General features: G+C 40.9%; 1 protein-coding gene across 2 annotated transcripts in view; it reads left to right on the top strand.

Moving 5' to 3' along the window:
• The first annotated feature begins 1,558 nt into the window (after positions 1–1,558).
• Positions 1,559–16,141, top strand: part of fgfr1a (fibroblast growth factor receptor 1a) — a 34,652-nt gene continuing 20,069 nt past the window's right edge. For both annotated transcript variants that reach the window (XM_084055606.1, XM_084055607.1), the window contains exons 1-4: positions 1,559–2,272; positions 8,273–8,453; positions 14,099–14,344; positions 15,120–15,209. In XM_084055606.1, coding sequence (XP_083911732.1) covers positions 8,300–8,453; positions 14,099–14,344; positions 15,120–15,209 — 490 coding nt within the window. In that variant the 5' untranslated portion in view covers positions 1,559–2,272; positions 8,273–8,299. The remainder of the gene's footprint in view (positions 2,273–8,272; positions 8,454–14,098; positions 14,345–15,119; positions 15,210–16,141) is intronic.

Here is a 16,141-nt window from a genome sequence, read left to right as displayed (position 1 = left end):
TTTAGTATAGTAGAAGTAAAAGTAGGCCTATTGAAAATTGGAAATACTCCAGTAAAGTAAAGATACCTCAAAAGTACAATATTTGAGTACATGTACTTAGTTACTTTCTACCACTGGTGGTTTCAGTGATATTTTGTTTTTGTTCAAATAAGTGTCAAATAGCTGCATAGCTCTATTTTGATAGCAACGATTGCTGTAGTGTTTGTTTAGGGAGTCTCCCCGTTTTTTTTTAATGAAATGAAAGTCTGGTCCAGTGGTCGGGATACCAATTTTATCCAATCAGTGTGAGTGAGAAGTTAACTCATACAGGATAAACAAGTGAGATTTGAAAAAAAAAAATTAGCAGCCAAAAACAGGAACACTATACAATTGAAGCTGATAAATGTGTGGGGTTCTCTCTCCTGGCTGGATCAGGTATCCTGACCTGAACATTTATTTTCTGTTTAATAAAATAAAATATATATATATATATATATTTTCTACATATATACGGTACATATAATATCACACCCCATTTAAGGCCTATAATTTTACAATGTTTTACCACTTTGGAGAAAGCTTTTGCCCCAGAGAAGGTAATAGGCCATAATGGCCAATGAATGGAAATGGTGGTCCATTGTTATAGGCAACAAGTTAGTGCACAAAATCCCACACCCCTGCTGTTTGCACAGCAAACAACTAAACTGTCTTTGGCTATGATGAACCCCTCCTTTGAGGCCATGAAGGAAATCACATTTTCACTGTGACCCAAGTTATCTACTATTTCACAATATACAAGTAGTCCTTTGTCCCAAGTATTGAATTAAAAGACCAGCCCCTGTCTTTTGTCTTAACATTGACATCTGCACTGAACTCTGCACTGGACTGAACTCTTTGTTAGACCTATCTGCAAAGCTGTCAAAGGTTATGTAACATTATTACTTAGAGGCCCCTATTTAAAAGTGAGAGGAAACTAAGTTTCATAATAAACAACTTTTACTTTAACTCAGGTGGCCTTAATGTCGTTAAGCTTAATTTATACTTAATGTAATGCTTAATTTATAGTATCCTTGCTAAAATAAACTTACCTAGAATCTAGATCAATTGTTGAGTGATGAAGTGACCAAACCATCATGGGTTTAGGCCAGTGGACGTGGTTCTCAAACGTTTTTGTATGAAGAACCCCCAAATTGATATTATATTTGGCCGCGGACCCCCATCTGAAAAATATGCTCTACCAGGGACCCCCAGAAGCAAATTTTAAATATTTTCCAAAAATAGCAGATCTACAAGCTCATAGCATGTTACTTCGTGCAGTGCTATGAGCTTGTATATTGGCTATTTTTGAATACTAGCTATAGTATAAAATATGAAAAAAGTGGTTAAAATGATTGTGACGCTATATTAACTGATTTAGCTGGGGACCCCCTGGTACCCTCCCCCCCAGAACCCCACTTTGAGAACCAATGGTTTAGGCTAGCAGAACTACAATCCCCACAATGCAAAGCGGCCACATTTCGGGACGGGTAGAGTGGGTAGAGTGTCGAGGTGATGCTCAGACAGGGGGAGCCAGGTTTCTTTACCACAGGGGAGGAGGATGCGCGTATATTACCGACACTGAAAGAAAGTCTCGTACTAACGCTGCACCGTTTTAGCACCGGAATGACCAAAATAGTTTGGATTTGTAGATGTTTAATCTTCTTTCAGCCAAAGGAAGTCGCACCTATGTTTCGGTGTCCTGTGTTTTGGGAAGTTGATCAACTTTAGTATATAGTTTTTCGGCGGCGAATGGACTTTTTTTTCCACCGTGAGCGACTCGGTTTGGGATCAACAACCCCTCGCTCGACTCGCGGCTCCAGTAATTACTTTGGATTTTTCCACGGGTTGTAACTTAAGGTACGGGATTCGATCTTTCTAGAAAAAAAACAACGCGGTTCCACACAAAACGCCACCATTTCATTTCAAAGCGCACATTATATCTTTACATTTCGTTTCACCCCCTCCGCTTTAAATCCTTGGATTTTACGGAGCGTGGAGGAGCTACACATTCTTTTGATGCGTGCGTTGTTCTCTCTACTTCAATAGAAGTTGGTCAAAACATGGTCAAACTCGCATAAAGTTGCTGGTTTTGAGTAGTTGCGCTACTCTTTTAAGTTCTCGGAACACGCGATCCAGTGGATATAGCAGTTTGTCTTTGGAGGGGAAAGTTTTCAACATTAAATCTCAGTCTGCCAGTCGTCTGGTCAACGTAGTTGTTTCTACACTGGCTGTTCTACAGCCCCCCGCCAATAAGGTGAGTTCTTTATTCACTTTTTTGTTTTCATTTCATTATTGTGTGTCTGACTGTCTACCGTGTGTCTGGTTAGCGCAGGATGCTAATATATACATATTTATGTGTTTTAGATACGCTTCTAGTTCTCTTGAGAAAAATGAAAGAATTTACGATCTTCTTTTATTAGAAGAATCAAGAATGTATTAGATTTCAGCAACAACAACCAAAAATACGATTTTGGTCCTCAAACTTGAGACTTCAAAACGTTTTTGTCTCCTAAATTTGTCCTATTTTCTTATTATTATTATTATTATCATTAAAAAAAAGAAAGAAAAGAAAACAGTCGGCTGTCTCGCTGTGATGTATTAACACCTCCATCCCCACGCTGGGGGGTGGGGGGGTTTCGCTACTAGGCCCAAACTGAGCACTCCTGAAAACAGACAGGAAAGCCCTTTCTTTAGGTTAATAGTTTTATATTTCCAGTAATAGCAGTAGCCGACTAGAGAGGTTAGCAGGTAAGCTACTGTAATGAATACTAGGCTACTCATCCTTTTTGGATGGGCTGCATTATCATTGAAACACCCAAAGACATCCCCTTTGCTCAAAGGAGAATGCATGTAACTGACTTGTGTTTGAGCAGCTCTCAGTATGCATTGAGAGCAAACTGAAACAACAACAAAAAACAACATAAACTAGGTTTTAGGCCTAATATAATTAATTGTCTGTAAATTAATGCACAGTCTGGAATTGCCCTTTTGACAGTTTAAACTTTGTGAACATCTTGGCTTGGGCCTTGAGTTATGCAGCATTGATACGTGTTTTCAACCAGAAGATATTTGTTGTCAGTTTATCCATCCTTAGCCGTCTTTGTCAAGCGAAGTGATGCCAGTCATCTCAGTAGTAGACTAGACAGACTGTCTGACAAAACTCTGCTGCTTTGTTTCTTGTTCCTAGTGTGAAACTAAATTAACACTTAACACAATATTATCCTTTGATACAAGCAGGACACATAAATAATCACTAATGGTGAAATTCAGTGTTGTTGCTTTTTAGATGCTCAAAGGGCACACATCACTACAGGGAGGACTGCATGTTGAAGTCTGGCTTTAGTGAAATGATGTGTGTGGACTAATGTTTTGTTTTAAATATTTAAAAATGAGATGGAGAAAATAGATAGTTGAGGCAGAAAACCAGAGGGAATTGCAGCAAAAGATGTTTTCTCTTGAGCCACCATGGGGAAGTGTGGAATTCTCCTGCCCTTTAATTTACTACTAGGCAGCTCAACTGGCACAGAAATTATTGTTGAAGCTGTATAATCATACCTACAACCAGTAAGTCCATAGAGAAAGACGTGGCAAGGCGTCCTATCCTTTAGACCTGAGCCTGAATGCTGTTTGGTAATCGACCTATGATTAGGTTAGGTTTGGACTAGTGGTTTTAAAGCTTTTTAGAGTTGTGAGTGCAACGGTCTAGTTATTTATCTGATAAACAGCTCTTTAAGGAACGTAACATTTTTACAGGGTTGTGTTAGGTTGTTTTTCATTTGTTGTTGATGTAAAGTTGATTTGGTGGTGTGCAAATAAATTAGTTGATCACTGGTATACTACCAAGGTTTCAAGTTTCATTATTATTGGGACGCCCCATACCAAACATTTTCAAACTGAGGCAGTATTGACTGAATGACATGCAATGTCATCTTGACATTGATTTTCACTTTCCAGGACCCATGCAAGCTCATTAATGTCATGCTACTGGAAACCTACAGACTAGAAGTTGTGTGTTACTGTATGACTCTGACGAGGAAAAACCTGGAGCTTTTTGTTTTCCTGAAAACAGTAGCCTGGGGGGAATAGTCAAATGGAGTTACGTGTGCTGAATTGCACCATCATGGCAAAAAAAAGGATATGTGCGCCAGCCGCCTGGCCCGTTCCTGGGAATGCAGGATTGACTGGGGTTGGGCTACAGAATTGGAGAGCAGAGGAATTTTATGCATGGATGCCATTGAACAGTAATTATGGGGCTGGCCACACTTTGGCGTAAGCCAGTAACCGGTGTCATTGTATGATGACAGAAGCAAGATGTGTCTTCCATGTAAATATCCACTAATCTAAGCCCTCTGATTTGGCGGATTTTCAGAAATGATGTGATCCCTAAAGAACGTAGAAAAACAACTAGGCTTTTCCCTGGTGTTTGATCTCCTTGGGTGTTGAATTCCCTAAGTTTCATTATGTTAACACTGGGAGCTGGAGAGTTTATAAGCTTTTTATGATTTTGAAAATCAATGGATATTATGTCACGTTGCATTTGTCCTAAATTAAAACAAATAATGGTATACAAATATATAAATTAATCATTGTCTGAATCTACACTGCAGTGTTTGTACATTAGAACTAGGATATATGTGTACTGCGTTCTCAAAAATATAGTAGGCACTCAAAACAATCAGACAGCCTATATGTGCAAATGCTGGGGTCCTCAGTATATAGCCTTTTATTTATTTGTATGAAATAAGTTCCTTTTGATCTGTATTCTGATATATCTTTATAGCCTTGATATCAATCTATATTGCCAATTCTTAAACATTTAGGGAAGTGTTACTTGCCACCTTCACCGTTACACTGACTGCAGCCTTACAGAACCACTCACTGCTTACTGACTCAAGGTGTTGTTGCAAATCTGAATGCATTCAGTTGCATTGCTGCATCTACTGGTCTAACTGAGTTTGGGGAAAAATGTGCTTGGAAAATGTCTTCCAATACAGATCAAAATCCAAAAGCATTTTTACAAATGGTATGCATTTGAGCAAATGATTTTTCACTTTCCAAAGTATATGCATTCACTTTTGAAAGTGACCTATGTAACCTGTGAGAACTGTTACATGCTGTCTGTCCCTGTAATTACATAGGACAGGTTATCAGGAGAGTGAACAGTTGTCTTTGAATAAAATACAGATTGGTATTAGGTCTTTGAATCCATTAACAAGCAAGACACTTCAGAACATTTTATGTACGTTTTGTTTTTGTTTTGGTCAACGACGTCAACAGCAAGCCTTTACTCTGATGTATAATTCCTCTGTAATGAAAACATAAAGCTACCGAATAAATGTAAGTTAATTCAACAAAAGTTGGACTAAACCTAATCATATAGGATGCAGTTTTGTGATTTAGGGTTTTTGCTTGGTCACGTTTGGAAAAATAATGCATTTGAATATTCTGAACTTCCTCAGTTGTGAGTGTACAGCTCCTCTCCATTTAGATACTGGGAATATTCTCTCTTGTGTGTGTTCATCATTAATAGTGTGTCTGAACAACATTTAAGAAGAACCTGAGTGGCAACCATAATCAAGTCCACCTTTGCAGTCAATGGACATATTATTTTGAGCCAGACCGATATTGGCCGATATATCGACCACGATTACTTTTTGTACGACATCAGTATCAGCAATTATGCAGCCGATGTGTCCTGATTTTTATACTTTAAGGTAGCCAAAAATTTGTATCCCTTTCTTCTCCCCAATTTATTTGTATGCCAATTAATTCCTCCACACACACACATTTCTGTGTGTTGTCACTGCTGTTGTACCCTACTGGCTCACCTGCCAGTGAGGAGCCCCTGCCGGGAGGACGTAGCGCCTCCAACTCCTCACGCCCAGCACTCCCTGCAGACAGGTGCCACACCAGTCCTTAAATATCACCCTCCCCGCCCGGCTTCCCTCCTCCAAGCGGGGAAGACAATCTCAATAAAGCGGGATGCACCGCCGTGGCTTCAAACCCCTAGACTATGTGGTGGTGGGCAGGTATTTCACTACACCAGTGATGGGGAAAAAGACGTTCATTTCAGTGTTCGAATGATTTCGTTCATGTTCACGGCAGTGATCCGTTCAAATGATTCGTTCACGTTCAACGTTCAGTAGCACTTCCGGACCGGTCCCGGCGGAGCACATGGGCTACTATATGCATGCAACTGTGTGCATCCGACTGACATGACTGCACAGAAACACAGCACTGTCATTCACGCTCTAATTGCACACAATCTTTTCTTTTTTGTTATATAATCATTTGTAGAAGTAATAAATAACTACAATAAATAATGTTAAGTAATTTATTTGGAAGAACAGCGGGGGGGGGGGGGGGGGGGGGCACGAACGAAAGCCTGAACGTAACGGTTTCATGTTCACGCCAGAAGATCGAATCATTTACAACGAATCGTCGTGAACGTCCTATCACTACACTACACCGCCCGAGCGCCATTTTTAACCACTTTCAACCTGGCATGTCATAATAGGAGAACATTTTCAAAAGGGCTTATGCTTAAGTAAAAAGTTAAATGTTAACTGTGCACTTTTTGACAAAATATGAAAATATCGGTCAAAACATCGGTAATCGGTGGTCTAGGACTCATTCAGGTCAGGAGTCACTTTGAGCACACAATGAGTGCATTCTATGTGACTCATGTATAGTAAGCCACAGGTTGAACCGTGAGCATAACATGACAGAGCATTCTGTGTCCCACACTTGAAGACACTGTTTTCATCTCCCTCAATTATGGACTGTTGTCTTAGTGGTCATGTCGTGATGAGAGCCCAGGGAACGTGGTCGGCTGCATGCTCTCTGGACTTCCTTCTGTCTGGCAGCAGAAGTGGATTCTTGGATCCTGCCCAAACACTGACTCACTGCTTACAGGGCTGGGATGACCAAGCTGCTTTATCCCCATGGACCCCATGATCCAACTCAGCTGCCGGAACACTGGCCCATTCTTGGAAAGTGAAATTGAATTGGTTTTGAAGAGAACACAATGAGTGTTTTAATGAAGGACGCTCAAAGAAATCACTAGCTCCTCAAAGAAATCAAAAAAGCTTGCGTGTCTTGATGGCGTAGACCAAAAGTGTATTTAAGTTGTCATAATTTCTCTGTCTTAAGTACGTCAAAGTTTGTGTTTACTGAAGGAGCTTTCACATGTTTTGGGGGTTTAGCGTGATTGTGATGATTTTTTTATTTGATCTTAAACGGCAAAATCCTGAATATTAATGTAAACTCCTGAGAGTTTTTAGAGAGTACCTACTGTTTTCAAGTTTGGCTTACAACCAGCATTTGTTTCACACAAGTTGACAAGCATGGCAGCAAATGGTGGTTGAGGGTCATGTTGGGTTTGGGACCAAAACCAACTGCTAGGTGATAGATCTTTGAGTGTGGAAATGATGGCTTGGCGGTCTCTACAGGGGTGTCACATAACAGACTTTAGTTTTTTTTTGGTCCTTAACAAATTCCTCAAGGGGGATTATGGGGGTTAGGGGCAAGTGTTAATCTCAATGGCCAGATGCTGTAGAGGTGATGATGCGAGCAGATGTGCATCCAAGATTCACCCGCTTCTGCAGTATGCCCATTTAGACCAGCTTTCCTTAACCACAGTATGATAATGAAAGCAATGACATCAGACTAAGAATGGTTTGAGTAGGCATGGAATAGACCCAATTTTGTATTCAGAATTTTTAAATGGCAAGGCAATCTCACATTAGTATAGAACTAAACATTAATTGAGTCTGCATTATTATTCTTTATAAATGTGTATGGCTGATTCACTATGCTTGTGGTGTTATTCTCTTATCACATAGTGTGTGTGCACTGTGTACAAGTAGGCCTAAATACTGCTAGTTCTTTCCTTGAACTTTGTGAAAATACAAAACGTTTTTTGATGAAAGGGGAACTGTTTCTGTGCGAACAAGACAATTACAGACTGGAGCTGAAGTTTAGTCTACACTACAGCATATAGCCTAGTCTTAATTGTGGAAATACTCAGTAATGCCCCCCCCCCCCCCCCCCCCCCCCCCCCTCTCTGTTTTTGAGGAACCATAAACCAATTGTAAAGTAAAAATGTGATTCCACACTCTCAACACGGATCATAAATTGTTTCTGACACATTACCCCAAAGCTTCAGTTTTTACTGATAACGGCATTAGAGAGGCAGGAAGTTTGCTAACAAACCCACACGCTCATACAATTGTGTTTGTTTTATTCTTTTCAGTCTAGCACTGTGAATGACCCAGTGCTGATGCACCAAAAGTCTGAATGGAGGTCCACTCGCAAAGAAGCCAGCAGTTATAGCTCCCTCAACAGGATGCTAGCGGGGCCAAGCTTACTGCTGTTTCTGGCTTTGCTCGCCCAGGTTTTACCGGCCCAATGCCGGCCGGCCAGTAATGATGAAGGTAAGATTCATTGATCCAGTCATTCTTGTACTACTCTTTGTTTGTGCGATACTTTTCTTCTGTTTATGTACAGGTGCTATAAGTGAAAAAAGTTAAAACTGTATAGTGATGTAGTAATCATAAGTGTTTGCTCAGCACGGAACCACCAAAAAAGTGTCTGCACACGCTTTTTATTGCACGCACAGGTTTGTGTGCGACTGTTCTCGCCAATCCCAGCCAAACTGGGAAGTCTGTATTTCTATGAGCGGGGGGAAAAAATCTTGACCAGTGGAAACGGCTGCATTCATTAACATGGAGGGGAAGAAAAGCAGAAAATACATTTTCAGGTGGGTTACAGATTTCATCCAATCAGGAGAGAGAACCCCACAAAGATAATTTATCAGCTTGTGTTCCTGTTAATAATTTGTCTACTCATTTCTTTGTTTCATCAATTTCACTTGTGTATCCTGTTCTCTCTCCTGATTGTAAGGAGCACTGTGACTCGGTGCTGATGCACCAAAAGTCTGAATGGAGTTCCACTGTAAGTTGCTCTGGATAAAGAGCGTCTGCTAAATGCCTTAATTGTAGATAGATTGGATGAAATTGGTATCCTGACCTGAAAATCCCTGTTACTGAACAAACCCTGTATAGCAATGATTGTTATGGGAATATAGAGCTATTTAATACATATTTTCACTTAATGCATCTTTAACTCTCATTAATCCCCTTATTTGTAAATGTATTATTTTTTATGATTAATTGAGCTTTGTCGATGGAATTGATAGTTAGATACATATATCATCATTTAGATGATTATTGGCACGGCCCTCTGGTGATAAGGGCATTAGTTTTAGGAATGTTATCTCACTGTGTCTCTGGCGTTCTGGTAAGATTTGCTTCTTTGTTGTGTCAGTGATCCCCCCCACCTCCATTTCCCTGTCTGATGTTGTTTCAGTGGGCTTTACTGACTCTGGTGTAGCTAGTGAACTGTTGTTTGCAACTAGTAGCAATGCCCTTTTGTCCTAACTAAATGAAGCTTATCAGCTTGAGAAAAATGTGTTGCCTCCAGACCTGCTGAAAATTGTGAAGCTGGTTTCAATTGTTATTTTGTGTTAAAGAAAAGGTAACTAAAACCTTCAACTTAAAGTTTGCTTAGGAAAAAGGTTACCCTGGCCGGGTGGTTGCACAAGTTCAGACCTCAAAAGGGGAAAGACACATTGAAATTGAATCCTTAAAAATGTGTCTCTTGGAAGCAGTCCAACAGTGTAATAGCTGCCTGGACTTGTGGGTAGATAGTTTTTGGATGTTTACCCTCAGCAGTCGGAAGTGGAGCCCAGCAAAAAGAATATGATAAAGCTCAGCATTATAATTAGAGTAATTATGCACGAGGGTCTCTCTTGGGCTGTGAGCCCTAAAATAAACTTGCCATGGCTGTGTTTAAGCGAGCAGTGGGACAGGGAGGAGTAAATGACTCCCATCTGCAGCCCGAGGGCAACTGCCTGCCTGCTCCTCTGCTCCTTTTGTAATGAAAAGGTATTTGTTGTCACTGAGAGAGGAGTTAACTGCCAGGGAAACTATAAATTATCTGTTTTTTTTTTAAAGAAAAGGAGGTAAGATGCTACATTGAGTCCTCTCTCATCTTAAAAGATAGGGTTTCTGAGAAGAATGTTTTTCTTCTCAGGCGAGGAGATATATTGCAGCTGAGGGTGGGGGGGCAGTTTGATGCATTGAACCTCCACCCAGTTCTCAATCACCAAATGGCCAGGTACTATCTCTGAAGCCCCCCCCCCCCCTGCTTTGCCTCCTGCTTCCCCCACCAATTCTGCTTGGGAATGCATCACCCCCCCGCCCCCCCCCCCCCCACTCCCCTGCTGGGTGACGGATGGCTTCAGCTGTCGACAAACAATCACAGCAGAACCATTTGGTTGCATTCCTTTTGTCTCCGGTGGTGAAGCAAAATGGTTATATGGAAATGGTCGAGTTTATGCGTGCCCCTTTTGTTTGTTTTCTCTTGTTTTTTTGTTGCATTTTGTTGATGTAAGAAAAGGCCATTTTCTCAATCAATTCAGTTTAATTTTGGGCCCAGGCCCACCACCACGACTACCATTCTAAAGATCAGGACCCCTCCTCCTTGGCCACAGTGCCTTCATTCAAGGCTTATGTTTTTATCTTAAAATGTGACCTGAGATTAGAGCTGGTCGTGGTTAAATCACGAGACAGTGTGTGTGTGTGTGTGTGTGTGTGTGTGTGTGTGTGTGTGTGTGTGTGTGTGTGTGTGTGTGTGTGTGTGTGTGTGTGTGTGTGTGTGTGTGTGTGTGTGTGTGTGTGTGTGTGTGTGTGTGTGTGTGTTACTTTGAGTATGTCATCTGCTGTCAATCAAAGGCACAAAAAGACGCTGACCCTTAATAAGTGGAGCAAAGATCTACAGCTGTCATAGCCCTGAGGCAGACGTTTCTCAGACAGGAGAGCTTAGAGATGAACTTTACTATCAGAGATAGTAAAATATAGAATGAAACTGTTAGTGAACTCGGCTTAAAGGCTTGTTTTTCCAGTAAATAAGGCATATTGCAAATTGTAAATGCAGTGTAGCTCATTGTAATGACACAAGAATAACTTAAAGGTTAATTTCTTACACCACAGGGTGCCCCCCCCCCCTGCAGAGTGCTAATTCATGGTGATTGTCAATGCCTCATTTAGGGATGAAAACATCCTCAATTGGAGTGCTTTTAGAAGGACACTTTACTCTGTGAAGGATTTGGGCTTGCTAATGGGCCTTGTGCTATTCTTTCACTTCCTGCCAGTCCTGCCTATTGTCACTTATCAGCACCCCCCACCCACTATTCCCCTTCACTCTGCTTGTGGTCAAATCAGCAGGGGAAAACTGGCCCTCCTAGTGAAGTTTTGTCTTTATGCCATCACAGTGCTTCTACAAGCCGGTCTTTACTGCACTCAACCATCACTCCAGCAAGAGCAGGAAATCCCAACAGTCATTCACGCGGCATATTGCTTCCTATCTTGAAGCCGAGAAGGTTCCATAGACTGGCGCCAACTTGCTCAAGACCTTTTCATGTGGGTTGTAGTCAATCTTGGAACTTAAAGACTCGCATTCCCCCGTAATTCAGAACCTTGTGTTGCCTGCTTTCCTCCTTGACAAAACCCCTTTGTATAATTAGTATGATTTTAAAGCATGTCAATCAACTTTTCCAAGTGGTTGGAAGAACCCATGTGAGCACTGTTCCAGCTGGGTTGCTTTTAGAAAATATGGCCCGAAATCCAGGTTAATCCGATCATAGGACCTGGTTCATTAATTCAGCTGAAACATCCGAACATTAAAAGAACGATGTTACAAAACTAATATTTAACTCCATTTGAACAGATGCGATTAAAAATGTTCTGAATGACAGATAGATAGTGAAGTTACATACCCCTAGGTGTGGATTAATACTTTAATGTAAAAGAAAAGAAAAGGTTAATGCACACTGTTTTTTAAAGATGGATGATGACTCACTCTTGTTGTTTGAAAATCTATAAAGTGACTGGCAATTTAATAAAAACATAGGTAGTGGTTGTAACGTGAAAGTAGTCGATGAAGGTGAAAATGGGATCATTGTGTTGGCTCTGAATGTTCTTGAAACCGTGGTGTTTATACCACAATGTGCTTTGTCTTACTGCACTTTTAAGTAGGTTGTCACAGCAGCACAAAGGATTCCAACTGTGCTGTACAATGAAGCCACAAGCAGAAAAGAATTATGGCTTTTATGGGCTCTTTATGATGTCTGTCACTAGATTAATTGCTGGAATGTTGACACAGCCTTATCAGTGGCATCAGCGATTTTAGAGGGCGAGGAGCAAAAACACACTGGAGTGGAAATGGGCCCCACGCACACTACACAACGCATGGAGAACCAGCCTTGTGGAGCTAGCTGGTGACGAGGTTAGATAGCTCTTCATCCCATCACTAAACGCTTCCCCGTTTGCTTTGCTTTTCCCCCTCTTTTAGTTTTGTTTTGGAGGAGAGAAAGTTGATCCTACCCCCTGGCCCCTTTTCCTGCTGGGATTAAGGGCCTGTCAGACATATGTGATCCAGGAAATACCTTTACTAGACCCAACTGGGGTCACCATAGCAACTGGCACTAGAACCTGCCGCTGCAGGCCCTCTCTCTCGCTCTCTCACTCACTCACTCGTGCACATGCTCTTGCGCCCTCCTCGCTCTCTTCACCCCCCCCCCCCCCTCTCTTTTTATTGTTTAGAGTCCTTTGTTGTGATGGAGGGAGGGATTACCGTGATCGGGTTTGCTAGCGTTGTCCTGAGGTTATGCTATATGGGTGTGCTTCCTGTTTTGAGCAGTAACGTTTATGTTACAATCACACAGAGTCCTACGCACTGTGCAGTGTTTTCATTCTGTGTATTTCAGGGTTAGCATGGTTCTCAGAATGTCCCTTCTTGGGTTTTTTGTTGATCACTGTGTGGTGGCAGTTGATTGCGGTGGGTGTTCATCTTTTTTTTTTTTTGTTCTAGTGTAAAACAATCAATTGGAATGAATTCGATTTTTGAATATGCCTCTTTTGACCTTGGTATTCTCACCAAGTATTTTCTAGAAAATGAACTTTTGCTGATTATACAATCAGAAGTAAGCTATTCACAGTGTTGATTGTTTTGTATAGTGAAGATCGTAAGCAAGTTTGCCGGTCACCCACGATCTCTGCCTTTGTCACCGGACAAACAACACCATTGTGATGGACAATGTGTCAACATAATTGGGTTACACCCCCCCCCCCTCTCTCTTCCACTGTGTAGTCACTGGGAACAGGGGGGCTCAGGTGTCTCACTCTGTGATGCCCCCCTTCCCATCTGTATTCCTCTAATTGAATTTCACCATCCTTTCCCTGGTAGCTCATTGCCAGCCTGACGATTGGGCCTTGACTAATTTGGGATGCGATTTAATTTGAGCGAGAGGTTAGGCAGGCACCACACTGTACTGAGAAGAAACCATGGCTCCATTTTCAACCTGGCAGAAGCTTGGATTCAATAAGCCTGTCGTGTGTGTGTGTCACACAATATGACACACTGTGTCGATGTCGTGTTGTGTGTGTGAGTGAGTGGACCACAATGAAAACAAGCCCCCTGTGGCTTTTTGTGTTATCCTTTTAGCATAACTTTTGACTGTACCTACATCATGTACTGTTTTACATTTTTAAATAAAGTATTCAATCAATCAGTGAGAAGAATGTCGGTATTTTTAGGGACACCAAGGAAAGGGCTTCTCTGCATTCTTGGCATAATTTCTATGATGCAAAACCTCTCGGACGCCTTTCATCTACGTATATGATTGCACACAACAAATTCTGCTTAAATGAGATCTTCCTACATATTAAAGTCACATTCATGTATGGTTTTGATAGCCACATTCTTAGTTATCAGTGTTGTGTAAACCAGTGATGTTGTCTAGGTTTTATCAGACAGTATACCATAATTATTCCCTTGCGCACGGCACGTGCCCATATACGCGCTCGGTCACAGAATTAATTATTGTGGTTACAGAGGGAGTACTATTTTTTTTTTAAATTTCAGTTTGATCATACTGCGTATACTGGTAGAACACACCACTGGTGTAAACCTATTGAGCCACTAACCTCACCATCTCCCTCTGTTAACTATTTTTCAGCCCCTGTGGAAAGTCAAGCCAAGCTGTACACCCTCTACCCTGGGGACCAGCTAGATCTGATCTGCACAAATAAGGACAAAGAGCAGGCTGTCAACTGGACCAAAGACCATGTGGTGGTGGTGGATGGTGAGCACACGCGGATCCGTAATGGCGGCCAGCTGACTATAGAGAGTCTGGAGCCGGCAGACTCTGGCCTGTACGCGTGCACCACCTTCGGAAACCACAGCGACTACTTCAATGTCACAGGTAGGGTTGTCCGATATTGGCTTTTTTACCGATAACCGATATACCGATATTGTCCAACTCTTAATTACCGATACCGATATCAACCGATACCGATATATGCGGGGATTATTGTGATTAGGGTAAGCTCAAATTTCATATCACACACACCATATACAGTAAGAACTCCTGTAACTTATTTATAAAGCAAAAAAAAAAAAAAAAAAAAAAAAAAATTTTTTTTTTTTTTTCAAAAACCGATACCGATATTTTCCCGATATCAATTTTTATGCTAATATCGGCCGATAATATCGGGAGGCCGATAATATCGGACATCCCTAGTCACAGGTATGGACTTTGTTTGTAGTCTAAATAGTCTAAAGTTGTCGTTTTCGTGGCATAGTCATATTGTCCAATGGTTGTGTGTCTATGGCCCAGAGGAAAACAGAACATTAACAGTTACATGAAACAAGACCCAAATGTAGCTATATTATATTTAGCTATATAAAGTATTAAATATATATTATATTTAGTGTCAGTTTTGGGCAAAATCATATAGTATACTAACTTTAGTGTATACATGCTAGAAATATCTCTAGCCATGCATGAAACGTACAACATTTTCCATAAATCTGTATATCATACCTACCTTGCATTTTGTTTGGATTAAGCTCCTTACTCCTTAAATATACCTTCTACTGAGCTTTAATCCAGTATGTTTTGTAGAGTATTTGTATTGTATTGTTTTGTATTGTATGCATTATATCTATTAATCTCCCTTCTTCTTTCTGTCCACAAGTTGATACGCTGGCATCATCTGAGGATGAAGATGAGGAGGATGAGTCTTCCTCCGAAGAAACCAAACTCTTAGGCGGTCAGAAACTGCTGCGTAAGTGTCCGCGTAAGATTATGACTAACTTTCATGATTTGTCAGTGACTAGGGAATGCTATGATTCATCGTTATGCCCATAGTGTATTTGTGGCTTGAACAGGGCTGAGTGATTTCACCCTTATGATTCAGATGGCTTTCGTTACCTTGGTGACTACATCAGGAATGTCCTGGTGCTGACCAACCCTGGTTAACCTTGTGTCTCTCTGATTAGAGTTTGAGTCTACAGAGCAATTAAGTCACTCAGGCATGATGAGCTGGCTGCTAGGACTGTTTGGCCACAAGGAAAGCAGCAGTCCACCAACCGTGGCAGGCTCACTGACTCTGACCTTGTGCCTTGACTCCTACAGCCTTATCGAGCTCATGAGAGCTTACTATGTGCTTTCATGATGGATGTTTTTAGACCACCGTGACTCATTGACATTTACGACTATCTTGACACTGTGGTCAAAACAATAATAAATGAATTTAAAGAAAGGCCTTGTTTTTAACATAGCAAATCATTACGTAGAAATGGTGTGATGTGATTCAAGGATGATATTGTGGATCTACAGATGATCCTCTCTTTTTTTGTTGTTGCTGTTAGTCATTGTGATTTGTTTTTTGGCCGTTGTTAGTCTGAAAATTCATTTCAGCTGAGTGGAGATGTCGTGTTGTCATTAACATTCCGATTTCCTTAAGAAAATGGAAAATTATATTGCTTGTGTGCGCCAGTGTAGAACTATTGAACTGCACCCTGTTAAACAAAACAAATCAAATAAACATTCCAAATTTCTATATTCTATAATTTCAGTAATAGAATTGGCATTGATTCTAAAGCATCTATCAGGACTTTAGAAACTTGTAATACAACGTTTTGTGGTGGTCTTTTTGGTTATGGTTTTTACAAATAAGCTACCTAATTAACATAAATGATAATTTTCATTATTTCG

This window comes from Gymnoscopelus microlampas, assembly GCF_963454915.1.
Source record: "Gymnoscopelus microlampas genome assembly, chromosome: 4".
NCBI lineage: Eukaryota > Metazoa > Chordata > Actinopteri > Myctophiformes > Myctophidae > Gymnoscopelus > Gymnoscopelus microlampas.
The sequence above is the reverse complement of the archived record's forward strand: the minus strand, read 5'-3'. Positions and strand labels throughout refer to the sequence as shown.